Here is a 27903-nt window from a genome sequence, read left to right as displayed (position 1 = left end):
CCGGAAGTGCTGCTGGAAGGACTCAATGGGAACCAATCGCAAGGCGCTGAAGGGTGTCGGCGCGGCCCGCGCTGGTTCTGTGCACAGTGGCTGCCGCCATGATAGAACAGCAGAAGCGAAAAGGTCCAGAGCTGCCGCTGGTCCCGGTCAAGCGGCAGCGCCATGAGTTGCTGTTGGGAACCGCAGGGTCTGGCCCTGGAACGGGGCAACAGCCAGCGGCGCCGGGAGCTTTGCTGCAGGCGGTGAGTGGAGGAGCACACGGCCTTGGGGCCTCAGCTCTTCCCGGAGCTGTTCCGGGTGGTCCGGCACGGCGGAAACAAGAGGCTCTACCTGGAGTTCGGGCAGATGAGTGCTGTGAGAGCTCCCTGTGCGGGAGCATTAGGATTCCAGTTCACAGAACGGTGCTTGGGCGTCCTGCATCTACCAGGAGTTGGTAGAGTGGCCAGATGAATGAGGGAGGGAGGTGGGGCAAGCTGCTTCTGCCATTATTTCTCTACACTAGAATTGTTAACTATTGAGTAGTAGCTAACACTCGCTGATGCCTGCGATAGGAAAACTGCTTTAGTCTTGGTTACACCCTCTAGGTTGGGAATGGTCCCATTTGCAGATGGGAAAACAAAGTCTTACTTGCCAAGTGGTAGATTTGGAACTCGGATACCCTTCACTGCCTGTCTTGGAGGATAGAGACACTGAGCACTCCTCCCCTCCCGTGTTTGTACTGCAGGGCTCAGACATGGTGTTGCTTCTCGGGACTGCTCAAGCAGATCCTGCTGGCACCATCGTCCAGTATTGGGACCGCCTCGCGCTCTGTGTCAGTTACCTGGCTTAGCGTGGCTCCTGTATGGGCCTCCCCGGGCTTCCACTTTCTGTCCTCTTACCCACACCACACTCTTAGCAATTCAACAGGCACAGGAATCATCAGATCGCTTAACCCAAACTCGTCAGTGGCTTTCCCCTTCATTCAGGAGTCAAAAACCAAAGCCCAGGGGCCTGCTTTAGGCATGGAAATGAAAATGCTGTGTGGGTCCCAAGCATCCTGCACTTCCCAGTTCCACTCAGACTCCAGTTGGTTCCTAGAATGGAATCCCCTGGGAGACCCAAATTGAGGTTAAGGCCCTGGCTTAGTCCTGGCCTGCCCTGCCCCCAGGGCTGATGGCAATCACTGGAGAAGGGATCTCAGCAAATGAGAGTGAATTAGGCGCTGTGCAGCTGAAGTCCTTGCCTTGCATGGGTTGGGATACCATATAGGCTGGGCACCAGCAGCCCTGCTTCCCATCCAGCTCCCTGCTTGTGGCCTGGGAAAGCAGTCAAGGACGGCCCAAAGCCTTGGGACCCTGCACCCACATGGGAGACCCAGAAGAGGCTCCTGGCCTCAGCTTGGCTCAGCTCCTGCCGCTGAGGCCACTTGGGGAATGAATCAGCAGACGGAGCTCTTTCTGTGTCTTCTCTGTATATCTGCCTTTCCAATAAAATTTTTAAAAAGTGAGTTATATTATGTCCAATTAAGTAAATTAAAAAAAAAATTTTAAGGAAGTTGCCCGCATTGGGCACTTGGACATCACATCAGTATTGGGTATCATTACTCAGCACCTTGAATCCAGTTATTACCACACATGTGAAAGACCTGGGTTGAGTTACCAACTTGCAGGCATTTGCTAAGTGAACCAGTGGATGAGCTATGCATCCCTCCCCACTGTGTGTGTATGTGTCTGCTGAATATATAAATGCTGTTTTGCCCAGTAATCCTGCTGGGTTGCTGGGAATATCAATCCAGTCACTCATTAGATATGTACATATATACTAGCTTAAGGAAGATAGTTTCATATAGGAGTAAGTGTTGTAGTGAAATGCAATGGAATTCATAAATTACTGGCGGAAATGGGGATTGAGGCGCTACTTGAGTTTGAGGTATCAGGAACGATTTTCAAAAGAGGAAATATTTGAAGGGAGCCAAATCTGAGAAATAAGAATTCTTGTCAGGGGCTAGTTTAGGTTCTTGTCAGGACTAGTTTAGGTTGACTGTGGAGAGGCCAGGCTATGCTGCCAGCATCCAGTGTGGATGCTAGTTCGAATCCTGGCTGCTCCCATTTCCAATCCAGCTGCCTGCTAATGTGGGAAAACAGCAGAAGATGGTCAAGTTCTTGGGCCCCTTCACACAAGTGGGAGATCAGGTTTAAAAAGCTCCTGGCTTTAAATCAGCCCAACACTGGCCATTGCAGCTATTTGGGGAATGAACCAGTAGATGGAAGATTTCTGTGTCTCTCCTTTCTGTAACTCTGTCTTCCAAGTAGATATAAATAAATCTTTGAAAAAAAAGTTGACTAAGGAGGAAGAGCAGGTTGAGGAAGGGAGATACTGGGAAGTTGAGGAAGTGTCAAAGCAGAGGCATGTGAGCACAGCTGCTGTTCTGTAAAGCCCAGGCACTGTTTGCCTCGCCTCTTCCCTCCGTGCCTTGGGCTCTACTTCTGCCACTTGCAGTAGCTGTCTTATGTTTCTCGTTTAGGGCCCTCCAAGGTGTTCCTCCCTTCAGGCTCCAATCATGCTGCTCTCAGGACACGAAGGCGAGGTGTATTGCTGCAAGTTCCACCCCAGTGGATCCACCCTGGCATCTGCAGGATTCGACCGACTGATACGTAAGCCAGTGTCTGAATCGGGAGTAATTGCTACCTGCCAAGTAGTGATATTTTTGTTTGGTTTTGTATTACATTAGGTGTCACCGAAAATCAGTATAGGGGCCAGCATTATGAAGCAGTGGCTTAAGTCATCAACTCCGATCCTGGCATCCCAATTGATTGCTGGTTCAATCCCAGCTATCCGACTTCAGTCCAGTTCCCTGTTAATGTACCTCAGAAAGCAGCGAAAGATGACCTGAGTATCTGGGCCGCTGCCATTACTTGGGAGACCCAAGTAGAGTTCCTAGCTCCTGGCTGCGGCCTGGCCCAAAGCTGGCAGTATGGCCATTTGGACAGTAAATCAGAGATAAGAGATCTTTGCCTCTCCTCTCTGCCTTTCAAATAAATATTTTTTAAATGAAAAAAGAATCTCAGTTTGTGTTCAGCATAACAGACTGATGGCTAACATCCCAAAATTGGATGATGAAAAGGCTGAAGGATGTTGCGTGTGCGACTCAGTGCGTGTGATACAGAAAGAAGGAGGTTATCAAATACAGATCAGCTACTAGTTTGGAAAAGTGAGTTATTCTAATTAGAAAAATAAACTCGCTTGTGAAAGTCTTCGTTGTTGCTTAAATTTTTTTTTTATTTGTTAATTATTGGGTGATAAAGTTCCATAGGTTCTAGTATTTCCCTTCCTCACTCCTCCCCTCCCAATTTCCCCTACGTCATTACAGTAGTATGTAAGTCTTGAGTGGACTCAGTAAGATAAGCTCTCTGAGTTGAAGAGGCTAATGACATGAGCCCCTCCATCTTGATTCATTCCCAGAATCACACCACCTGCAGAAAGACACAAGGTTGTCCTAAAGTGGTAACTCCCTTCGATAATGCACATCAGCAGGATCTGCTGCCCGATTCGCAGCGGCTGCTCGGGAGGAGTCAATGGAGAAATGGCTAGATAAAGTTATTTTGGAACAGGCACGGGAAAAAGTAGCACAGGCATTTCACTTTTTGTTTCTTTGGGCCTCATTTACTCAATTAAGAGATAAAATTCAATCTTTTCTGTGAACTGCATGTCATAAGGTAGATAATTGTATTCGCTGTTTGATTTGGATATTCTAGTTCTGTGTTTCTTAAACTTACTAGGTGCCAAGCCTCTGGAAGATGTAGGAATCTTTATAGAACATGCAGGGGTTATTGATATGCTTAATTTCATCAGAAAAAAAAATAGAAATAGTTTCATCACCAGAGAAGTCAATATTGTATTTGTACCTCTTGTGTATATAGATAATTGTTAATAACACTTTTGAAACTTCACTCCTTGCTGGGCCAAGCTCCTGAGGATGCATGTGGACAAGTAAATGTATCCTAGAGGGATTGCCATGGGGCCTGCAAGTTAGTTGGCTGAGTTTTCCATGAGTGCCATATTTTGCAATCTGCTTGCCGTGTCAGTGCTCACAGGCGCGCTCTCTCCCTGACAGTGCTATGGAATGTCTATGGCGACTGTGATAACTACGCCACGCTGAAGGGGCACAGTGGAGCCGTGATGGAGCTGCATTACAACACAGACGGCAGGTTAGTACCCTCAGAAACAGCATGACCACTGCTCACACTAACTGTCAGCATCTTTGCGTCTTTCATCCTTGAGTTTTTTTCTATTACTGGGTTTTTGTGTTGGTGGTGGTGGTGGTGGGTTTTTCGTTGTTGTTATTCTCAAGAAACGCTTTTACCAAAACTATTACATGAGCTGTTTGTCATCTGATATATCAACAATCCAGATAAACTTGTTTCCTTTTTTAAGGTACAGGGCAAACTGTGATTGTTGTATGTAGAAATAAGATTTTGGGGGCCAGTGTCATGGCATAGTAAATTAAGCTTCCATCTATAGCACCGGACTCCCTTATGGCTTTGTTGTTGATGTTGTGTCCCCGATGCTCCAGTTCTGACTCAATTCCCTGCTTGTGACTCCAGAGGGAATAGGAGGTTGGTCTGGCTCCTGGGCCCCTGAACCCATGGGAGAGACCTGGATGAGCCTCCTGGCTGTGAGGCTGTTTGGGGTGTAAGCCAGTGGATAAATGGTCTCTCTCTGTCTCTTCTGTTAACTCTGCCTTTCAAATTAAAAAAAGAAAAGCATGTATAACCAAAAAAGAAAAAAGATCCAGTGCAATGGCTTAATGGCCAGATCCTCATCTTGCAAGCACCGGGATTCAATACAAGTGCCACTTCATGTCCCAGCTGTTCCACTTCTCATCCAACTCATTGCTTGTGGCTTGGGAAAGCAGTAGAGTACGGGTCAAAGCCTTGGGATCCTGCACCGTGTGGGAGAGCCAGAAAAAGCTCCTGGCTCTTGGCTTTGAATTAGCTCAGCTCTGGCTGTTATGGCCATTGGGGGAGTGAGCCAGCAGATGGAAGATTTTTCTCTCTATAAATCTGATCTGCGTTTCCAAAAAAATAAGTAAATCTTTTAAAAAAAAGTTTTTTTTAAAGAGATCATCTCTTTGGAATACAAAAGTGATAAAATACTTATTTGAGAAACCCAAGACAGAAAGATGAAAAATAGTCCATATTTATAACACTCCAAAGATAATAGTGTTAACTTTTTTTCATGTACTACTTATTTTATTTTCAAGGTGGAAAGAGATCTTCCATCCACTGGTTTGCTCTCTAAATGTCTGCAACAGCTGGGGCTACACCAAGCTAAAGCCAGGAGCCTAGAACTCAATACCAGTCTCCCATGTAAGTGGCCGAAGCCAACTGCCTGGGACATCAGCTGCTGCCTCCCAGAGTGTGCGTTAGCAGGAAAGGAATTGAAGCTGAGACTAGAACTCGGGCATTCTGGTGTGGGATGTAGGCATCTTAACTTCTGCCCCTAATACTACACATCTTTTAAGACATTTTTCTGTTTAGAACTGTTAAAAATCTTGGCATATTTATTAGGACTATGTACAGTCTTGAGTAGTTTTTTTTCCCTTCAGCATTGTTCACCTAATATTCCATAAAATAAGCCTACAATGCTGCCTGCTATTTCCACTTCTGATTTGGCTCCCTGATAATGGCCAGGGAAGAGCAGCAGAAGACCCTTGCCATCTACCGGGGAAACCTAGATGAAGCTCCTGGCTTCAGGACTGGCGTCAACTGGTAGATTAAAGATCTCTGTTTCTGTAACTGAGAACTCATATCTGAATTTGAGTCTCAGCCCTATTCTCTATTCCAGCTTTCTGCTAATCTACACCCTGCAAAGCAGCATTTGATGTTTCAAACATTTAGGTATGTGCTACCGGTGTGGAAGAACCCTGATTGCAGTTCTAGCTTCAGCCTGGCCTGTCCTTGGCTTTTGCAGGCATTTGGGTATTGAATCAGTGGGTAAATAGGAGACTTTTGTTTTTTTTGTTTGTGTGTGTGTTTTAATAATCAGTTGTTATGTGGAAATCATCTTCATTGACAAAATTAAACTTTGGATTTTTAAAGAGTTACTCAGCTACCTGCCTTCTGCAGCAGCAGGGAGTGACAGTATTTCCTAGTAAGATTCATTTGGTTTATTGAAAGGCAGAGTTATAGAGAAAGGGAGAAACAGAGAGATTTCCCATCTGCTGGTTCACTCCCCAAATGGCCACAGCAGCCAAGGCTGAGCCAGTCCCAAGGCAGGATCTAGGAGCTTCAGCCCTGTCTCCCATTATGCCTCAGCACTGGCCCCTCAGGGAGATCTTGAGTTTCCTAAGGTAGACCTTGTAACTGACCCACAGCCTCAGTGGGATTTATTAGATAGCATTCCTGCATTCTAGGGCAAACTGGTGCAGAGCACAACAGCTCTGTGATCTCATAGAGTTTGGCATGTACTGCCTAGTGGAAAAGATTTGTCTTGTTTATTTTCACTTACTCTTTATTTGTTGTTCTTACCTTCTAGTATGCTCTTCTCAGCATCCACAGATAAAACTGTTGCAGTGTGGGATAGTGAGACAGGCGAGAGAGTTAAAAGGCTGAAGGGACATACTTCCTTTGTGAATTCTTGTTATCCAGCCAGGAGAGGCCCCCAGCTTGTCTGTACTGGGAGTGACGACGGAACAGTTAAGGTAGGTATTATCTCTGTGTTTCTGTTTCAGATGGGACCTAATGTGACCTTTATCTTGGATGTTACCTGTGCTGTACCCTCCTCTCCACAACTTAATTTTAGCGTTTGTTTCCCAAAACACACCTTTGATTTTTTTTTTCTTATTTAAGATGATAGAATATTTTAATCACTCTACAGAATAATAGAGCCTGTGTCTAAGTTCACAGCATACTTGAATTACTTTGATACGGTTTTTAGCTACTGGTCAAGTTGAGGTACTTCTGTTACTAGACTCTAAGGAAACAAAGTTATGTTTGTTTGTTTTTTTTTACTTTGTCTGAAGTTTTTGACAGAAAGCAAATTTCAAAGAGTAATTACATTTTTAGTTTAAAGATGGTGGCCTAGGCAGAATCTTTATCAGTGATTTTAACTATTTTTTTTTTAAATTCTGAGATATTTATTTGAGAATCAGAGTTACAGAGAGGAAGAGGCAGAAAACAGGATCTTCTTGTGCTCCCAGAAGCTTCTGTGTCTTCCACGTGGATGCAGGGAACCAAGCACTTGAACCTTCTTCTGCTTTCCCAGATGCATAAGCAGGGAGCTAGATTGGAAGAGCGGAGAAGCTGGTACTCAATCCAGCAGCCACGTGGGATGCCAGCGCTGCAGCAGCAGCTTTACTTAACATGCCACAGCATCAGCTCTATCAGTGGTTTTCATTCTGGTTTCAGCAAGTACGTTCTTTTAATATTTATAAATAAACTGCAATGTAATATAAATTATACCCTTTCATAAATAACTTAGTCCTGAAGTCACTAGTAGGAGAACACACGGAAGATGTTCAGGTTGGAGGTGGGGAGAGCGGTTCACTGGCGAGAGGCAGGAGGGCATCATGCAGGGTGGCTAGCCCCACTCTGAGGGCTTTGAGGCGGGAGCTGGTGTTGTGGTAGAGTAGGTAAAGCCATTGTCTAGATGCCAACATCCCATATGGGTGCTGATTCAAGTCTCATTTTCTGCACTCCTAATCCAGCTCCCTGCTAGTGCCCCTGAGAAAGCTGTTTATAGTCTAAGTGTTTGGCCCATGCCACCCATGTGCAAGATCTTGCTTGAGGTTTAGACTCCTGGCCTTGGCCTGGTTGAGCCCTGGCTATTGTGACCATTTCAAGAGTGGACCATCAGATGAGAGATTTCTCTCTTTCTCTCTCTCTTTTTTTAAGGATGGGGTCAGGAATTGAGGGTGAAGGAGAGACAACAGACAGTCCAGGCGAGTCAGGGTCTTAAAAAATCATGTAATAATGGCTTCTAGGGAGAGGAGGCCATGTGGGGAGGAGCAGTTCACACTGTAGAGAGCCTGAGGCTAAACAAGATGAGGCTGGCATCCCTGGGCAAAGTTGGGCTGGGTAAGGGAAGCAGGACAAGAGGTGAGGATGTCCAAACAAGGAATGACCTGTGTGGAGTGAGGAGGGAATCCATGTAAGGTCGGTCTAGGATGAGCTTCCAGTTCAAGGAGGGAAAGGAGGGCGACCATTGCAGGGGGAGAATCTGAGAGACTGGTTACATACAGGAAGCTTGCTCAAATAAGTAAACCTATAAGCCTAATGGCACATAAACTAGTCACTGTCAAAGAAAGAAGTTTCTGTTACAAAAAGAAAACACCCAAATGATTCTCAGTATTGGATTTGAATTGGAGTTCATAGTGTGAATTTTTGACATTCAATGTGTAACCCAATAGTTACAGAAAAAATAGATGTAGGAGTTTAAAAGGGTGTGCTTATACCCAAGTACAGTATTGCCCAGCTCTCTGAGAAGCAGTGAGCACAGACATTGCGTAAATCTTGACTTTTTAATATCATTTTCCGGGTCCAGCACAGTGGCCTAGCAGCTAAAGTTCTCACCTTGAACGTGCCGGGATCCCATAGGGGCACCTGTTCTAATCCCGACAGCCCCACTTCCCATCCAGCTCCCTGCTTGCGGCCTGGGAAAGCAGTCAAGGACGGCCCAAAGCCTTGGAACCCTGCACCCGTGTGGGACACCTGGAGGAAGTTCCTGGCTCCTGGGTTCGGATCAGCGCAGCACCGGCCCGTTGCGGCCACTGCTTGGGGAGAGAATCATCGGATGGAGGATCTTCCTCTCTGTCTCTCCTCCTCTCTGTATATCTGACTTTCCAATAAAAATAAATAAATCTTAAATATATATATATATATATATATATATATAAATAGTTTTCCAATAGAGTCAGGGCTCCTATTTTAGAACTGGGGATGGAAAAGTACAAAATGAGCCTGGAACATGTTATACGAAAAAGCTTGTCAAGAGAACATTCTAAGCAAATGATTGAATTTAGCATTATTGGTAATGGTGCAAATAAAAACTGAGGCGTTGGAAAGCAGTGTTAATCCCTGTAGTATTCCTACCAAAGATGGGTAGCTTGAATCTCATCTTGAGGGGGCATATCAGACAAACGCAGTTTGAGGGACCCAATCTTATGACTTTTAAGTCATAAGAGCATGAAACTGGTCTGGCTTAGTGCGGCAAATTAAGCTGGCACCAGTGATGCCAGCATACAGTTTGAAGACTGAGTCCTGGCTGCTCCACTCCCAATCCAGCTCCTTAAGTTTAACACAGGATTCTGAATTTCATCCTAATTGGTAAAGACATTGGGGGTGAGGGTGGGGACAGGCATTTGGCTCAAAAATTAAGACACTGCTCGTCATGCACACATTCGTGAGCTGGAGTCCTGGCTCTACTCCCAATTCCTGCTTTTCCTGAGAGGCCACAGGTGATGGCTGCCATCAGTATGGAAACTGTAAAGAAAAAGGGAGAACTGTTAGGACCAACTGTCCTGTTGTTCTGCTTCAGCTTTGGGATATCCGGAAGAAGGCAGCCGTCCAGACATTCCAGAACACGTACCAGGTGCTGGCAGTGACCTTCAATGACACAAGTGACCAGATTATTTCGGGTGGAATAGACAATGACATCAAGGTATGTTTGATGATCATGTTACATTTTACTTTTCACTTACTAAATTGAATCTTTTCAGACTTTGGAGATTATGGCAGCTTTGTGCTAATTCCAACTAAAAAGATGATAATAACTTGGAACTTTTTATCTTCCATCCTCACTCACTTTCTCAGATTTCATTGCGGCTCATACAAATGCCATCAGATCAGGCAGTGAATCTGAAGCATAAAATTCTTGGGTGGAGACTGTCGGGAAATACAGAATGCTTCTCTACCCTCTTCTCTCAGTGTGATTTGTTTGTTTTTGATACTCTTGATGTTGAGATAAAGTTTTCTGAGCTTCTCTTAATGCGAGAACATATTGGATAAATACCAGTCAGTGGGCTGTGTGGAGGTGTGGGTGATAATAATAATAACATTGCTAGGATTGGGCCCGGCGGCGTGGCCTAGTGGCTGAGGTCCTCGCCTTGAACATACCGGGATCCCATATGGGCGCTGGTTCTAATCCCGGTAGCTCCACTTCCTCTCTATCTCTCCTCCTCCCTGTATATCTGACTTTGTAATAAAAAAAAAAATAAATCTTTAAAAAAAAAAATATGTTTAATTTAAAAAAAAAAAATTGCTAGGATTACATGAGCCTAGCCTTAGCACACCAGGAGCGTTCCTGAATGTAGCCAGTACCAGTACATGTGAAGTGTCTTCTGGGACTAGATAGCTTGGGCCTTTCCTTACTGTGTTCCTCAAAGATCTCAAAGACTTTGCTTTGCTTCACTGGGAGAATAGTAGCTGTTAGATTATGCCAAAGTTGCTGTGTTGTTTTTATGTAGCAATTGTTCTGCATTCCCTTCGCTGCTTGCTGCTTCGCTGTTACTGTGGATGATAATGTACTTGGTTTTGTGTAAAGATTTTTTCCACTTTTTTATTTTAATATTGTTTACATAGTTGAAGGGGTTGCAGACTCATATGGCCCTCCAGTTAGGATGGGGAGGGTCGGGATTGGGGGATTGTGGGTGAAACACACAATGTTTGCTGGAAAATGTTGCTGGAAAAAAATTTTTTTTTCCTAAGATTTATTAGAAAGGCAGATTACAAAAAATAGGAGATACAAAAAAAGGTGTTCCATCCACTATTTCACTACCCAAATGGCTGCAATGGCCACAGCTAAGCCAGCTTGAGCTAGTCCAAAGCCAATAAATAGCCAGGAACGTCTTCCAAGGCTCCCGCATGAGTGTGCAAGGTCTTAAGGACTTGGGTCATCCCATACTGCTTTCCGAGGCCCATAAGCAGGGAGCTGGATTATATGAGATGCCAATACTTGAAGGTGGAGGATCGGCCTCTTGAGCCACCGTACTGGCCCCAAATGTTTCAGTCTTTTCTACTATGTTCAAGAAGAGGGGTACAAGGAAGTGTACCAGTCATTTGATGTCACCTTGGAGACCTAGTGTGGGGAATAATGTTTTGAGGGTGTTACTTGAGTAGTCTTAATTGTTCTGAGAAGTTGTCTGCTTTGTTACACCAGAGAAAAACAGTTCTTTCTAAGCTCTGTTGGCTGATCATTTCTACCTCAGTGTGTCCACAGACGTAGGTACATGCTGCAAAGCGTGGCCAGAAGTGCTTTTTCAACCTGTCTTGCTTTGTCTTAATGAGGAATTTAAAGTCCTCTGTTGAGTTAGAAGAACTGGCTGTCTTGTATTTCGTGTGCATCTGAGTATATTCTGTTCTTATGCGAGAGTAAGCAACCGAGGTGGCCTAGTCCTACAGCATGTGCTCCAGTTCCGACCACGTGGCCTTGTGATTGTCCCTGATGTCAAGGCTCAATGCAGTGGTCCAGGTGGGAGCCCCCTAAGAGGCCTGGGAGGTCTTCACACCTGCCTCTTCATGTGTGTCAATTGGTTCATGGTCAGGATGAGCCTAAATAATTTCTGTCATGCCTGCCCCCAGGCCCAGTTCTCATATTGGCCTTCAGTTGCTGTGGCCTTATCCAGCCCAACTCAGCTCTCATGTGCTGCAGTCTAACCAGGGGCATCCCAAAAGATCCCCACCAGCCCCACCCCCAGCTCCAGTTCTCGTGAGTGCTATGCCCCAGTTCTGTTTTTCATATGCTAGAGGTTGCTGTGAACTAGTTGAGGCAATCCTGAAGACTCATCCCTAAGCAAGGCTTTTAGCATCAGTGAGTGCTGTAACCTAGGTAGCCTTCCAGATTCCCACTGCTGATCCACCCTGTCTCAGCTCCCTCGATTGCCTGAGGATACAGTGCCCTGGTAGATGGACTCTACTATCAGTCATTCTGTACATGCCAAACTCCCTCATGACTCCTATCCCAGTTTGTCCCCAGATCCCCTTCTCCACACAGTATGCACCACTGTCACCTCTCTGCAGTGACATGGCATCTGGTCTCTACCCTTTGTGTCCCAAGGTAATTCTTTAAATTAAGAGATTTCTACTTGCATTATTTCTCAAGAACCTTACAGCAGTAGTTTTCCCAGACTGTATTTTTTACCTCTTCTATCCTGCATTGGTACTTTCTTGTGCTCACTTCACCGTAGTTAGATCTCTTCTGGTAGTGGTGTAAGGGGGAATCGTCCCACAATCCCCTCTTGTTGTTGTTTAATGACTTGTCTTCACAGCCAAATATCTTTTAAAAGGATGGTGGTGGTGACAAAAAAATGTTATCATCAGCCAGCTTATATGCTTGCTTGGGTTACATCATTCAAGCTTCAATAAACTTTGTTAAATAAACCATATTGATGTTATTTTATGATGAAGAAACTAAGCTAACCTAATCTAAGATTACACAGCAATTAGGTGATGGAACTTCAGTTTAGAACTTCAAGTTGGTTCTAGAGTCATGCTCCTGGAGATGTTGCTGAATTCACTGTATTTAGTTCCTTCCTTCTTGGGTTCCATATTTCTTGATAACTTGTGTTATCAAGTTATTAACTTGTGGCTTTTACTTCCATTTTCCACAGACACCATTTGCTTTGGGTGGTCTATGACCTCTCTGTTGGGAAATATATTAAATCTTTTTGTCTTTTTAGTCATACCCACTGTATACCATGGACATGATCTCCTGTCGTCCCTGCATCCTGTGACACCATGAGCTACTATTCAATGTATTCTTTTAAAACGTAATGACTCCTGGGCCCAGTGCTGTAGCCTAGTAGCTAAAGTCCTTGCCTTGCAAGGGCTGGGATCCCATATGGATGCCGGTTCTAGTCCCAGCTGCCCCACCTCCCATTCAACTCCTTGCTTGTGGCCTGGGAGAGCAGTAGAGGAAGGACCAAGGCCTTGGGACCCTGCACTCGGCATAGGAAGGAACTCCTGGCTTCAGATCAGCCCCATAAATCTGATCTGCCTTTCCAATGTTTTTGAAAGTTACTCATTATTTGGAATATGGAATTAGAGAAAGATAGGTTCCATCCACTGATTCACTCTCTAGATGGCTGCATTGTCTGGGTCTGGCTGTACCCCATCCAGAAACCTGGATCTGCCACCTAGGTACGGGACCCAAATGCTTTTAGAAGGATCAGTTAATACAGCATTTGAAATCAGGCTACTAAAGGTATTTTCTTCACTTTTGATGTTGTGTAAGAAATTTGCTGGAGAGATATGAGGCCATTTTAGAATTTCGTTAGAAAGTAGTCTTCTCGGTGCCAGCATGATGGCTTAGTGGCTAAATCCTCGACTTATATGTGCCAGGATCCTGCATGAGTACCAGTTCATGTCCCGGCTGCTCCACTTCCCATCCAGCTCCTGCCTGTGACCTGGGAAAGCAGTCGAGGACAGCCCAAAGCCTTGGGACCCTGCACCTGCGTCAGAGACCCGGAAGAAGCTCCTGACTCCTGGCTTTGGATCGGCTCAGCTCCAGCTATTGTGGTCACTTGAGGAATGAACCAGCAAATGAAAGATCTTTCTCTCTGTCTCTCCTTCTCTCTGTGAATATCCTGCATGGATCCCACATGGATAGCAACCCTGTTACTGGAGTCATCGCCACTGTCTCCCTGGTCCAGGTTAGCAGCAGACTAGAATCAGGAGCTGAAATCGGTGACTGAACCCACACACCTCAGTGTTAACCACAAGCATCCTAGTTAGCACTTGAACCACCAGACCACACCTCTTCTCCCAGAAAGGACTCTAAGACCCTCATGAATTACTTCAAATATGAAAATAGAGGTTCCTTTTCAATCAAAGAGTTTGTAACACCTAGTCTACTCAACTTATTTTATAGATGATTAAAGTAAAACCTACTAGACTGACTGCCTTGGCTAGGATTACATTGATGATCACCCAGTCAGAGGTAGAATGAGGACCAAAGGTGCGTCTCCAGAGGGCTCTTCATCATTCAACCTTGTCTTGTTGCCTGTGTCGATTCATGTGTACGCTTGAGAGCTTGACAAATCACTATACTGCCCCTGCTGCCTTAGGAGGTGCTTCTCTCAGAGCACCTAGGTGATATTTGTTTCTCAACAGTGGCTTTGGTTCGAAGAGAGTAGAATCAAGTAGAAAATGGAAACTCCTTGTAGAATTGGCAGTAAATAAATTCTCTGTATTTGTGAGCAGCTACACTGTTCCTGATAGTTTCTTGGGATTGGTAGTAGTAGCAGGGAGTCTATAAAGTGAGAAAGGTTGTATGTTTGAGGGTTTGGCTGGCAGTTCTTTGATGCTTCTTAGCACCCTGAGCTCTGGTCGGGATAGTGGTGTATTTGAGCGTTTTTGTAACTTTGCGTAGTGGTTAAAGGCTAGCCAGTGTGATGGCTCAAGTGACTAATCCTCCACCTGCTAGCACCCATATAGGTGTCAGTTTGTGTCCCAGCTGCTCCACTTCTGATCCAGTGCCATGTTGATGACCTGGGAAAGCAGCAGAGTGAACCAGCGGATGGAAGCTCATTCTGTCTGTCTGTCCTTCTCTGTAAATTTGCCTTTCCAATTTAAAAAAAAAAATTTTTAGGACTTATTTTTATTGGAAAGGCATATCAGATTTATGGGGAGAAGGAGGGACAGAAATATCTTCCATTTGCTGTCCATCTATTGGTTCATTCCCCAAGTGACCGCACTGGCCAGAGCTAAGCTGATATGAAGCCAGGAGCTTCCTCCAGGTCTCCCACGCAGGTGCAGAGTCCCAGGGCTTTGGGCCATCCAGCACTCACTGCTTTCCCAGGACATGAACTGAGACCCAGTAGATTTAAAGAAAAAAAAAAAAAAAAAAAAAAGCTAGCATAAATCTTCAATTTCCTGCTCTCTGGTCTCATCCTTTGAATTACCTGGTTCAGAAGATCTGTCCAGAATGCAAATCTGGTCAATTCATTCTCCTTTCTCTGAACCCTTCTGTGAGTTCCCTGTGAAACAGATAAAGTCCCAGGTCAGGGTTTCGTTTACTTTTTCTTCTGTCCCCTCCCCTCCCCTCCCCTCTCCTCTCCTCTCCTCTCCTCTCCTCTCCTCTCCTCTCCAGTCCACTTTACTCTACTCTACTCTACTCTTTCTTTTTCCTCAAGATTTACTTTATTTTTTTTATTGCGAAGTCAGATATACAGAGAAGAGGAGAGACAGAGAGGAAGATCTTCCATCCGATGATTCACTCCCCAAGTGACCACAATGACTGGAGCTGAGCCAATCCAAAGCCAGGAGGAGCCTCTTCCAGGTCTCCCAAACGGGTGCAGGGTCCCAAGGCTTTGGGCTGTCCTTGACTGCTTTCCCATGCCACAAACAGGGAGCTGGATGGGAAGTGGGGCCACCAAGACGTGAACCAGTGTCACGTGCAAGGCGAGGACTTTAGCCACTAGGCTAGCGTGCCAGGCCCTAGGTCCAGTTTTCACAGCCTCTTTAGGCATGCCATGGCCTCTCAAGCATCACCTGCTGACTGTGACTAGCTTCCTACAGCTGAGCAGATGTTCATGGCTCTGCTTGCACTGCTCAGGTGCTTTGTTCTCTCACTTTGTGTTCTAATTCTCATCTCTGGGCGCTTTTCTAGGCCTCTCTTGTTTACGTGCCTGTTTTTCCCACCAGACTGATCGTGTCTGGAGAGTAGGGAATTTATATATATATATATACACAGTTGTGTTTGCCACTAATTGTGCGCCCAAATGTTCTTTGAAATAACTGATTAGGATGTTTGCAAAATGTTTTTCTTAAATTATTACCATATTCACTCTTTTCTGTAGCAAACTTTTTTTTTAAAGATTTATTTATTTTATTACAAAGTCAGGTATACAGAGAGGAGGAGAGATAGAGAGGAAGATCTTCTGTCTGATGATTCACTCCCCAAGTGAGCCACAACGGCCGGTGCGCGCCGATCCGAAGCCGGGAACCAGGAACCTCTTCCAGGTCTCCCACACGGGTGCAGGGTCCCAATGCATTGGGCTGTCCTTGACTGCTTTCCCATGCTACAAGCAGGGAGCTGGATGGGAAGTGGAGCTGCCGGGATTAGAACCGGTGTCTGTGGCAAACTGTGTGTGTGTGTATGTATATATGTTTTGTTTTGTTTTGTTTTGTTTTGTTTTGTTTTGTTTTGTTTTTGCACCTGCACAAACAAATATATAGGCCTCAAGGAGGAGTTTCTCGGCCTAGCCAGACAAATGTTGTGAGGGGCAGAGATGTTTCCTCCTGGAAAGAGGAGAAAAGAAAATGAAAAGAAGCTGGAGATGCAGCAGTGTCTTGGAACAGTGGCTTGAAAATACGTCACCCATTTCAAGCTTTGCTGCTTACTGAGGCAGCAAACATTCTGACACAAAAATGATGATATATATAAAGTATGTTGAGTTTGACACATGAAGGAGTTATTGTCGGAGAAAGTGGGGTTGTCTGCCTGTTGTATTGCCCTGGGCTACAATACCTAGCTCGTTTCCAGGGGAGGGAAGGGTACCTTTAAGGAATAGCAAGCATTTCGTTCTCCTAGATTCAATCCTAAATAAAATTCTGAAGAATTTTGTATTATACCATTGACCTTAAAACAACTGCTGTTCTTTTTCCCATGTGATAGCCAGGCTGCTTCTTCCAGCCTTAATATTTATTTTTACATAGTTACAGTCAATATAAATAGTGTTTTGCATTTTGCTTTTTGCTTAATACCTTATTGTGTAAGTATTTTTACATTCAGCACTCAAAGGGATTTTTTTGTGTGTAATGCTTAATAATCGCTGCCAGTTTTTGCAGCCTGCCAGTCCTATGCTGAGTGCATTCTTATTTGTAATCTTTATAGCAGGTGAAAGAAGTAGATACTGTAACCTCTGTTTTCCAAAATGGGCTTAGAAAGCTTTTGCAGGCCAGTAAACTGGCTCATTCTGACCCTCTGTCTGCTGTTCCCACCATGCCACGCTGTCAGGCATAAGATAACCCATAGTACTTCAGTATGTTTGTGCGCCATGATTTAATAATCCACCTGTTTTTTTTATATTTAATGTTTAGGTCATTTCTAGCAGAATAGCTGGTCTTACCTTTCTTAGATATGTGAATGCTTGCTAGGGCTTGAACCAGGTGGAAACCAGGAGCCTGGAATTTCATTAAGGTCTCCCACGCATATGATAGGGACCCACAAGCATCTGAACAGTGACTCTGTACTTTGGTTTCTCTGCTTTATTAATAAATCCTTATTTTTGTAGAATCTCCATAAACTTTTTTGTCCATGTTAAACTTAACACTTAACATTCAAGCAAGCAAAGTAACTGACTTTTTTTTTTTTTTTAGGAAAATAACTGTCTTTGTGAAATCCTGTATGCTGCAGTAAAGTAATATAAGGCCCTGAGCCAGATGACATAGGATACTGGTCTATTGGGGCCATTGACTTTTCTTTTCTTTTCTTTTCTTTTCTTTTTTTTTTTTTTTTTTTTTTTTTTTTTTTTTTTTTTTTTTTTTAAGATTTAGTTATTTTTATTGGAAAGTCAAATTTACAGAGAGAAGCAGAGACAAAGATCTTCCATCTGCTAGTTTATTTCCCAAGTGGTCACAACAGCCAGAGCTGAGCTGATCTGAAGCCAGAAGCTTCCTCTGGGTTTCTCACGTGGGAGCAGGGTCCCAAGGCTTGGTCCCAAGGCCATCCTCAACTGCTTTCCCAGGCCACAGGCAGGGAGCAGGATGGGAAGTGCAGCAGTTGAGGATTCGGCACCCGTGTAGGATACCAACAAGTACCAGGCAAGGGCTTTAGACACTAGGCTACCACGTAAGGCCCCCATTGACTTGAGTAATACTGTTTATTACTTATCTGATTTCCGGGTGGTTTTTGTTTGTTTGGTTGGTTTTTGTTTGGTTTTGTTGTTGTTGTTGTTTTGTTTTGTTTTGCAGGTCTGGGACCTCCGCCAAAACAAGCTAACCTATACCATGAGAGGCCATGCAGATTCTGTGACTGGACTGAGTTTAAGTTCTGAAGGCTCTTACCTCTTGTCTAATGCAATGGACAATACTGGTAAGTTTGCAAAGGGAAGCTGTCCAATACCCAGTCACTATCACTCTAGCATTGAGTGCTAGAAGTGTGTAACTGGGATAAAGAAAAAGTTCAAGGTTGGGGTGGCTCATGCATCCTACCAGGCAATTAGGAGACATGCCAGATCAGCCCTCTAGTCCCTGAGTAATAGCTTGCACACAGTATTTCTTCTTTGTGAGAATAAGTTCGACAACGATAAACTCATAGTACTGGGCTAGACTGGACTGGACTTTGATGGCCCATTTCAGCTCTGATACCTGGTGAATCCATGCATGTCAGTTAATAAGGACGATGAGAATCTACTAGACCATTCAGGGCCCTTCACAAGCATCTTCATAGAGTCTAAAGTCTGGTGATCAATACACCTGCTGTGCTCTTCTCTGCCAGTCTGTCTTCCCTTCCTTAAAAATACTGATGTGAGGGGCTTGGCAGCGTGGCCTAGTGGCTAAGGTTCTCGCCTTGATCCCATATGGCTGCTGGTTCTAATCCCGGCAGCTCCACTTCCTCTCTATCCCTCCTCCTCTTGGTATATCTGACTTTGTAATAAAAATAAAATAAATCTTTAAAAAAAAAAAATACTGATGTGAGGAAAGGTCCTCTTTAAAACAGATCAACGTTCTATATTTGTACTAACATTCTCTTTGTTTGTTGTTTTTTTTTCTTCTTGTTTATTTGAAAAAACAAAGCAATACAAAGACAGGAGAAATGAGATCCACTGCTTGACTTCTCAAATGGCCTCAATAGCCAGACCAGAGCCACAAGCCAAGAGCTCCACCCCAGTCTCCCACATGGGTGGTAGGATCCCAAGCACCACACCTCTTAATTCTATTTTCTATGAACTTGTGATGTGCTCTTGTATCTTAATATTGGGAGAGTTTTCCCCTGATACAGAACTTCACAGGCTCCTCAGGAACTAAAATGCATTCACTGGCATTTGTTTTCAAAACTAGTGCCTGGGAATGGACATTTGACACAGGGACACCACTTGGAAGGCCTGAATTCCTTATCATGATGCCCAAGTTCAAGTCCTGGCTGCCAAATCCAACCTGCTAAGTGCGTTCTCAAATGATTTGGTTCCTGCCACCCTCAAGGAGACCAAAATTGAGTTTCTAGCACTTTTTTTTTTTTTTTTAATTATTTGGTACGTTATTATATAGGCTGGGATTCCCCGCCAAAGTCTCACCCCCCATCAGATTTTTGCCATTTTTTTACAGTAGTGTAATCCTTCATAATGGATCATAATTCAGTCAGACTCTTATCTAAGTGTGCCCCGACATTGTTGGTACAGACAATGTCAGACAGTCCAGCATCCCATTCTCTACACATGTCCAGCAGTTTCATTGGGAATCCATCTTTCAACTGGATGCAGGGATGCATGTTCCATTGTACCCCCATGTCTGTATATGATAGACCCCAGTACTCCATCACTATACATTACCATAAGTGAGAAGCCATGAAACAAGATCAACAACCGGCATAGGTTAGAACAGCCACATTAACAACAACATCAACAACAAATTATAGCACCTTGAAAAAATAACGCACCACTGAGTAACCAACACATGAGTGACAAAAAGGAAACACAGAAGTCTCTTGAGAAAAATGATGCGATTGTATAATTCTTGAGCACGTGATGAATTCAACTAGAGAGAAGAGATTATTTGGAAGGAACCAAACTGAAGTAAAAACATCAAAACACATGGGATACAGCCAAAAAGCAAACAATCAAAAAACAGTATGGATTGGACTATTGGAGTTACACTTTCCATGTTGGCTTCCTTATGTAAGAGAGAATGTATGTTATTTGTTCTTTTGGGATTAACTCATTTCACTGAGCATAATCGACTCTAGTTCAGACCACCTGGTTGTAAATAGAATAATTTCATTTTTCTTAATAGCTGAATAATATTCCATGGAGTAGATGTACCACAGTTTCTTTAACCAGTCTTCCTTGGAGGCACATCTGGATTGTTTCTGTATCTTTGCTATTGTAGATTGTCTAGCACCTTTTCTTGACTACTTGAACCTTAAAATGGGCTTCTAAGCAGAAAGAAATCGGCTCCATATTGTAGCACAGCAGGCTTAAGCCACTGCTCATGTTGCCAATGTTCCATATGGACACTGGTTAAGTCCTGGTTGCTCCATTCTGATCCAGCTCTCTGTGAATGTGGTTGGGTCAGAAGAAGAGGGTGACCCAAGTTTTTGGGTCCTTGCACCCACGTTGGAGACCTGGAAGAAGCTCCTGGGTCCTGGCTTCAAACCTGCTCAGCTTTGGCCATTGTAGCTACTTGGAGAGTAAACCAGTGGAAGATCTTTGTTTTTTTCCTTCTCTGTAACTGTACCTTTCAAATAAAAATAAATAAATCTTTAGAAATAAAAATAAGAAGGAATGACATGGGCCCAGTCCTGCAGCATAATGCATTAAGCCAGTGCCTGTACTGCCAGGATCCTATATCAGAATGTGAGTTCATATCCTCGCCTCTTACATCCAGTCCAGCCTTCTGCTCATGTGCTTAGGGAAGCAAGGGCAGGTGGCCCGAGTACCTGGGTGTCTGCTATGTGACATGGGAGACCCAGATGAAGTCCTAGGTTCCTGTCTTTTGCCTGCCACATTGCTGGTCGTTGGGACCATTTGGGCAGTGAACCAGCTGATACTAGATCCCTTTCTCTTTCTCTGTCATCCTTACTCTGCCTTTCAAATAAATAAACTTTAAAATGATGTTTTTCTCCTTTCTATGCTCTTAACTGTGTGTTCTTACCCCCAGCCAATGGGACTTAGATGCATTTTATTCCCCTAGATAAAGAAAAAGCCTGAATGGGTAGCATATGTCATGTTGGAATTTCTCCAGTCAGAAAGCAGCATCTGGCACTGTCATGAGGCTGTATTCTGCTGCCCTTTCAGGAGCCCTGTGACTGATAGTTTTGTGGTTTGGATTTGTTCTGTAGTGCGAGTATGGGATGTCCGGCCTTTTGCTCCCAAAGAGAGATGTGTGAAGATATTTCAAGGAAATGTGCACAACTTTGAAAAGGTGAGTTTTGCATGGCAAAGGAATTTTATTGTCCATTTGATTCTAAGAAGCATTTCAGGCGATGCTAAATACAGAGAGGAGTGGCTCATCTTAGAGTGGGATGTGCTTGTGTGCCACGAACATTGTGCTTCAGCAAAAGTCGTCTTACCAACAGAAACACTCCCAGCATCAAAGCCTAGAGAGTGATCACATATCTGGCTAGTGGTGGGATCAGCACTCAAACTGAGGCCTGCTGGCTCCAACCACCCTGAACAGAACACTCTTGGACTATTTCTTGTTGTTTTTCTTTTTTTAAGCAGCTTGTGAGCCCCTTCTTTAGTGTGAAGTGTAGATCCAAGGATCTACCTTCCATTTATTTGTTTGTTTATTTTTAATTTTTACTGGAAAGATTTACAAAGAGAAGGAGAAACAAAGATCTTTCTGCTGGTTCACTCCCCAAGTGGCCACAATGGCCAGAGCTGAGCCGAGTTGAAGTCGGGAGCCAGGAGCTTCTTCCAGGTCTCCCACGTGGGTGAAGGCTTTGGGCCATCTTCGACTGCTTTCTCAGGCCACAAGCAGGGAGCTGGAAGGGAAATGGAACGACCAGGACCAGAACCAGCGCCCATATGGGATCCCTCACATGGAAGGCGAGGACTTTAGCCAGGCCACGCTCTTAGGCCTTCAATTCCCTGGGAACCTCAACTCTAGCAGATCGTGCTTCGTGTGCGACCCAGGTTCCTTACTGTTGTCCAGATGGTCTCCTCAGCCTTGCAGTGACCGTCTGTTAGGACCCTCAGAGGCTGGCCCTCCCCTCAGTAAGCACCATGGCCCAGATTCTGAGAGCCAGCTATTTTTCTCAGACCTTCAGATTCCCAGGTCAGCTGTGTTGAAAGCAGCTTTTCCCCCTCAGATAATTTGTAGAATTATTAGAAAGCTCATTGAGATTCCTTTGCACTTTATGAATACATCCTGTTTGGTTGATTTTCTTTTTTGTGCTTCTCAAGGATGAGCTCCCTCCCCCCACAACAGCAAAAAAAATGATAATAATGAGAATAAGGATGAAATTCTCTGTTTTTGGATAGAACATACTTTTGTTGCCAAGTTCAATCAAATTGGTAATTAATTAAGAAATGACTATACTTAATTTTTGTGAATATGAAGTTTACCCTTTTGGACCACAGAATATAATTGCTGATCATCATTCTAGAAAGAATCATTAAAACTATTTCAGAAATGTAGTCTCAGCGACTCTCATGGCAGCAAAGTGTTTATTGGTACATTACTGTCTAGTGGATTCTTGCTTATTCATCGTTACAGAATCTTCTGAGATGTTCTTGGTCACCTGATGGGAGCAAAATAGCAGCTGGCTCAGCTGACAGGTAAGGCTCACTGTGTGTGAAGTGGAGAATGATAGGCCTTTGCCAGTTTAATACATGAAGTGCAGATACGAGACTGGAGCTGTGCTGAAGATGGAGTATAAAATGAGAGGTTTAAAAACCACATTGAGTGAATGAGTTCCTGTCTACCCTCTCATTCATTTATCTCCCTCTCTGAGGTGGTACATAAAAGACATCCTTCCCATTTTCTCAGGTCCAAGTGGGCTCCTTTGGAGTCCTGCCCATCACTAGAGCAAGAGACCTCTGAAAAAAAGTCTTGCTTTGCACATTGAAATTGTCCACATTAAAATTCCTCTTGCGTGTGAGACCAGAAACAAAGTTGTTGTCATCTTTTGTGTTGAATTTCCCACAACATATCTGTATTCCCTTCTTTTACCTATGTTTGTGGTACTCTCCCAAGGATACATAGATATGTGTTTTGTCACTATAATCAAGGCAATACAGTAGCATAGAAAATAAAAGAAACACTTTCCCAAAATATCTTTCATTATAGCTTAGAAATGGTTGGAAAAGCTCAGTTTTGTCTCACTGTATACCACACTTGATCTGAGCCAAAAGGCGAGTTAGCAGTTCTCACTATATTCCAAACTACATCTTCATTGTCTGAGACATGGCATTATCACATGTCTAAAAGAAATATTATATATCTTCTGTTAAACTTGGAAATTTCAATTCATCCTTCAGTGTTCATTTGTGCTAAAGTGGAATTCTCCATTTAATAAGTTCCAAAGCTTCTGTCATTATTGTTCATTGTAAATATATTTTCCAGTATGAATTAAAAAAAAATAAAATCAAAACCATGTTGAACAAAGATCACATCTGTCATCTTTGGAAATATTTTAGGTCTACTGAGTCAACTTCTTTGATTTTGTTGGATTCCCTTTATCATCAAAGTAAAATTCAGACTCTTTGCATGTTCCCTCTGGTTCTTCTGCTATGCTTCAGTTCATTCAAGGCCACATCCCCCCATACCATGACCACAAGATTTCCCCTCAGAACCCTCTCCTGATTCGAACCTCGTTTCTGCATTTTCAGTGCCATGTTGGTTCTCATGGCTCCTCTTCTCCATCATCCGAACTCCTATCTCTGTGTTATGTCTATAAACTTCCTCTGGCCTTCTCTCTCCCTTCCCTCTAGGGCATGACTAATTTCTCTGTGCTGTAGTCATGCTTATGCACTTAACATTTCCTTGTATGTAGTATGTCTTCCATGCGCTGGGCCACTTGTCTGTCTGTCATTTCTATGAACCTTGGCAGTGCTTGTCAATGCTTGAGCTACTCTAAGCACTTTGTGGATATCACATGAGTAACTCCGCAGCTCATGGTCAGATTCCAGGGTTTTCCAGTCATCTGCTGAATTAATAGACTGAGATTTTCATAAATGTGAATTTAAACTGATCGAGGCACTACCTGCAGTGTGGGAAACAGAAGAGAGAGAATCTCAGATGCTGATGTGTTTTTTATATCTTTGGTCACCTTTATTTAGGAGGAAGTAGGGTTGAATGGGGAGCCTAGGTGTCTTTGCTGGTAGGCAACAGATGTGGGTGGTAGAGACTGGTAAGACCTGATGGCAAGTAGAGGGTTTACCTGCGATTGAGAAATGCCTCGAACTTTTTGAAACCAACAGCATCCTACAAATGAGAAGCCTTTCCCAAGGCCATCAGCATGTCCAAGGCTTTTTGCCTTTGGGGACAGCACTGCTATGGAGAGGCTTTCTGGGTTCTGTCTTGCTCCTGTTTATGAATATGCAACACACGTTTGAATATATCCAAATGGATATTTTCTGGGGAGAGAAATGAATCCAGGTGAAAACCTACCACAGGACTTCAGTCCAGGCAAGCTGAAGGGGTTTTCAGTTGGAGAATGGAAGAAGACTTTCAAAACTAGACTTGATTGGTTCTGAGAATTTTATATAGTTTTCAGCAGGGATAGTGGATCTTTCCTACATAATTATTCAAGTTGTATTCACATAAAAAATTTTTTTCTGACAGCAACATTTTGTTTCTGGTATGGCCCCTTCTAACTTGTAGTTAACTCGTCCCTCTTCCCTCGCCAGCTGGTCTTAAAGTGTTAACATGTAGAGGCTTGGAGGAAAGCCTGCCTGTATCACTAGGGCTGGCCAGGTGTCTCAGGCCGTCTCCCCGATTAACCCCACGTCAGCAGGCAGCTCTGTTACATAAGGAACCTGCTTCCTGCCCAGTGTTGGCACACCGAAGTGAAGAGAGGCAGAGGAAACCCTCTAAATTTAGCATCTAAGTTGCATCCACCAAGAGGGAAGTCTTGAAGTAAGCCCTTGGCGATCTGGGGTTCTCTCTCTTAGGAAAGCTGTCCTGCCTACTCAGACCTGCTGTCCAGCCTGGCCTGGATCTCGCAGGTGTTTTGTTGTCTCTGTTCACTCTTGAAACCCTTGGCCAGCCTATTAGGAATTACAGAAAAACTGGCCAGGCTTGACCAAGAGAAAAGTTGATTGAACCTGAGGACTCACTTCATGTGAATCTGTTTTGATATAAATGTCCTCATTATATCATTAATTCCCTGTGCCGGGAACTTTACTTCAGTTATCTCGTTTTTCTCAGCAAAGCTGTGAGATGAATATTTTCTCCATCACTATTACCAAGAAAAGGATGACAGTAACTATTTCAGATTGCTTAGCTAGTGGACAGCTGAGATGTGAACTCAGGTCCTCGTGACTCCAGAGCTCCTGCTCTGTGACTTTGCCCTGGATTAACGGAATCTACTTGGTAGTGCACAGCAGGAAGACAGTAAGGGGGGCATGAGCAAGAGAGACTGAGTCTACATGGATACTCTCCCTGCTTCTCTTCATCTCCATAGAACATTGCCTTACTGTGCAGCCTATTTCTTAAGAGCTAAACATAGGGCCTGGCACAATGACCTAGCAGTTAAAGGCCTCGCCTTGGATGTGCCGGGATCCCATATAGGCAGCCCCACTTCCCATCCAGCTCCCTGCTTGTGGCCTGGGAAAACAATTGAGGACGGCCCAAAACCTTGGGACCCTGCACCCACATGGGAAACCCTGAGGAGACTCTTGTCTCCTGGCTTTGGATCAGTTCAGCTCCTGCTGTTGTGGTCACTTGGGGAGTGAATCATCGAACGGAAAATTTTTCTCTCTGTCTCCCCTCCTCTTTGAATATCTGACTTACCAATAAAAATAATCGAATCTTTTTTTAAAAAAAAAAGTCCAGATGATTATATTAGATACTACTTTAAAAAAATTTAGTATGCGATCTTTAGAAAAACATGTTCTTTGCCATTTCGAATATACATGTTTAGAAATACCAATGATTGTTATTTTTCAGCAATTTCTCAGTTGCATGCTTACAAGCTCTGTATTTCTAATTTCCAAAAGCAAAAACACAGTTTAGTAGATATGAGGTGAATAAATAGCTGTTGCTACCATTTCCCTTAAAAAGCCATGCCTGGGGTCAGACACTGTAATACAGTGGGTTAAGCACAAACCCTCCCATCCTCATCACCTGCATCCCATGTTGGAGTGCTGGTCCAAGGCCCAGCTGTTCTGCTTCCAGCCCTGCTCCTGGGAATGCAGGAAGTGGTGGCCCAAGTGCCTGGGTTCGTGCCACCCACATGGGAAACTCAGATGGAGTTCCTGGCTTTGCCCTGGACCAACCCCAACTCTTGGGAGTATTTGGGAAGCAAATTAGCATATAAAAGATGCTAGTCTATCTTTCTCTAGCATATAGAATATTTCTGTCTCTGTCTGCTATCAGATAAATAAATGAATGACTCTTTAAAAAAAATAAGCCAGGGCCCGGCGCAATGGATTTCAGCTAAAGTCCTCGTCTTGAATGCGCCAGCATCCCATATGGGCGCCAGTTCTAATCCCGGCAGTCCTGCTTGCCATCCAGCTTCCTGCTTGAAGGCCCAGAGCCTTGGTACCCTGCACCCGCGTGGGAGACCTGGAAGAAGCTCCTGGCTCCTGGCTTCGGATCAGCGCAGCACTGGCCGTTGCAGTCACTTGTGGAGTGAATCATCGGACGGAAGACCTTCCTCTCTGTCTCTCCTTCTCTCTGTATCTGACTTTCCAATAAAAATAAATAAATCATATATATATATATATATATACACACACACACACACACACACCAAGTCCTCCTCCCTACTCTGGAGGCCTTACCCTTGCTCTTTATGCTCCCTTGCAGGTTTGTGTATGTGTGGGATACCACAAGCAGGAGGATACTGTATAAGCTGCCTGGCCATGCTGGCTCCATCAATGAAGTAGCCTTCCATCCTGATGAGCCCATCAGTAAGTCTGTCCAAACTATTGGGAAAGGGGTACCGGAGCATTCTCCCCAAGAAGGGCACTAGGAATACAGATGCTGCGGTGGGAGTCTCATGCAGTCTCATGGGTTTCAGTGACAGTCTTGTTTTTGTCATAAGTGATAAGGGTAAGACCAGTGTTCCATTTTCTTGGCAGATTTCCCAAGCCTTTGAGGTTTAATGTCTCCGTGATGTATTTGAATGCAAAGTAATAATCCTTAAGATTAGACATAAGTTGCAACTTAAGTTTTTTTGGCTATCTAAAAATAATGAGCCTTGAGTTTGAGTAAAACGTTCCCCAGGGTTCAGAGGAGCAAGCAGAAGTGTGGTTACAAAACACCTGACATCAGTTCCTCTCAGAGGGTGACTAGGAAGGTCTTTTGTCCTGGAGTTTGACAAAAGACAGCAAGATTTAGAGCCTGATAATGTGTTTCCCATAGCACTGTCATCTTCGTGGTTTTTAGGGCACTTAGACTGAAAAACCAGACTCTAATTTCCTGTGCATGGTGTTTATGAATGGAGTTCAAGCCAAATCCAATTGCTCCTCTATCCCAAAATTGGCTTTTGACACAAGAGCCCTTGAGCAGCTAGTCTGCTTGAACTTGCCTGATTTCCAGTTGTCTTATGTGTTCTTTTTACCTCAGTTCTGTCAGCATCCAGTGACAAGAGACTGTACATGGGGGAGATCCAGTGAGGATGCAGGATGGAAGACACCAAGGCTGCTTGACCTGAAAGTCACCGACTCCATGAGTGTTACCGAGTGGTACCCAGCCTAGCATCCACCCACACATTAGCGTGACTAGCAAGAAGCAGAGGAGGCTGTGGCCATATTTCTGCAACCGCTGTATCCCATGTCACGAGGAAGGTGGAGGAGGCTCCTGGTGGCCTCCAAAACCACCTGCCAGATTTCAGGGACTGGTTTTCATCTGTTTGTTTTTCACTCTTTTATTATTTTTAATTTTTTAAATGAGGTTTCTTCAAAAGAATAAATATTGATTGGTTTGTAGTTTCCTGTTTTCTGATCCAGGCGAAGACAGGGAATGTGACTGAAATTTGTTAATTGGGTTTGTTTTATCATAACTCAGTAACTGGCGTGTATATTTTCTTCCTGTGTTTCTCTGAGTCATTTTGTATTACAAGCCAAATAGACGCCTTTTCACCAGAGCCACGGGG

General features: G+C 44.0%; 1 protein-coding gene across 1 annotated transcript; it reads left to right on the top strand.

Annotated features, from left to right (window-relative positions):
- Positions 1-3: 3 nt before the first annotated feature.
- SNRNP40 (small nuclear ribonucleoprotein U5 subunit 40) lies at positions 4-27903 on the top strand. Its single transcript, XM_058678107.1, has 10 exons — positions 4-242; positions 2504-2633; positions 4094-4187; positions 6517-6682; positions 9517-9639; positions 17892-18012; positions 20977-21059; positions 22356-22417; positions 26613-26716; positions 27375-27903. Exons 1-10 carry the CDS (start codon positions 99-101, stop codon positions 27422-27424), a joined length of 1077 nt encoding a protein of 358 aa, XP_058534090.1. The 5' UTR covers positions 4-98; the 3' UTR covers positions 27425-27903.

The sequence above is a fragment of the Ochotona princeps genome, chromosome 2 (assembly GCF_030435755.1).
Source record: "Ochotona princeps isolate mOchPri1 chromosome 2, mOchPri1.hap1, whole genome shotgun sequence".
Lineage (NCBI taxonomy): Eukaryota > Metazoa > Chordata > Mammalia > Lagomorpha > Ochotonidae > Ochotona > Ochotona princeps.
This window is presented reverse-complemented; position numbering and strand designations above follow the sequence as displayed.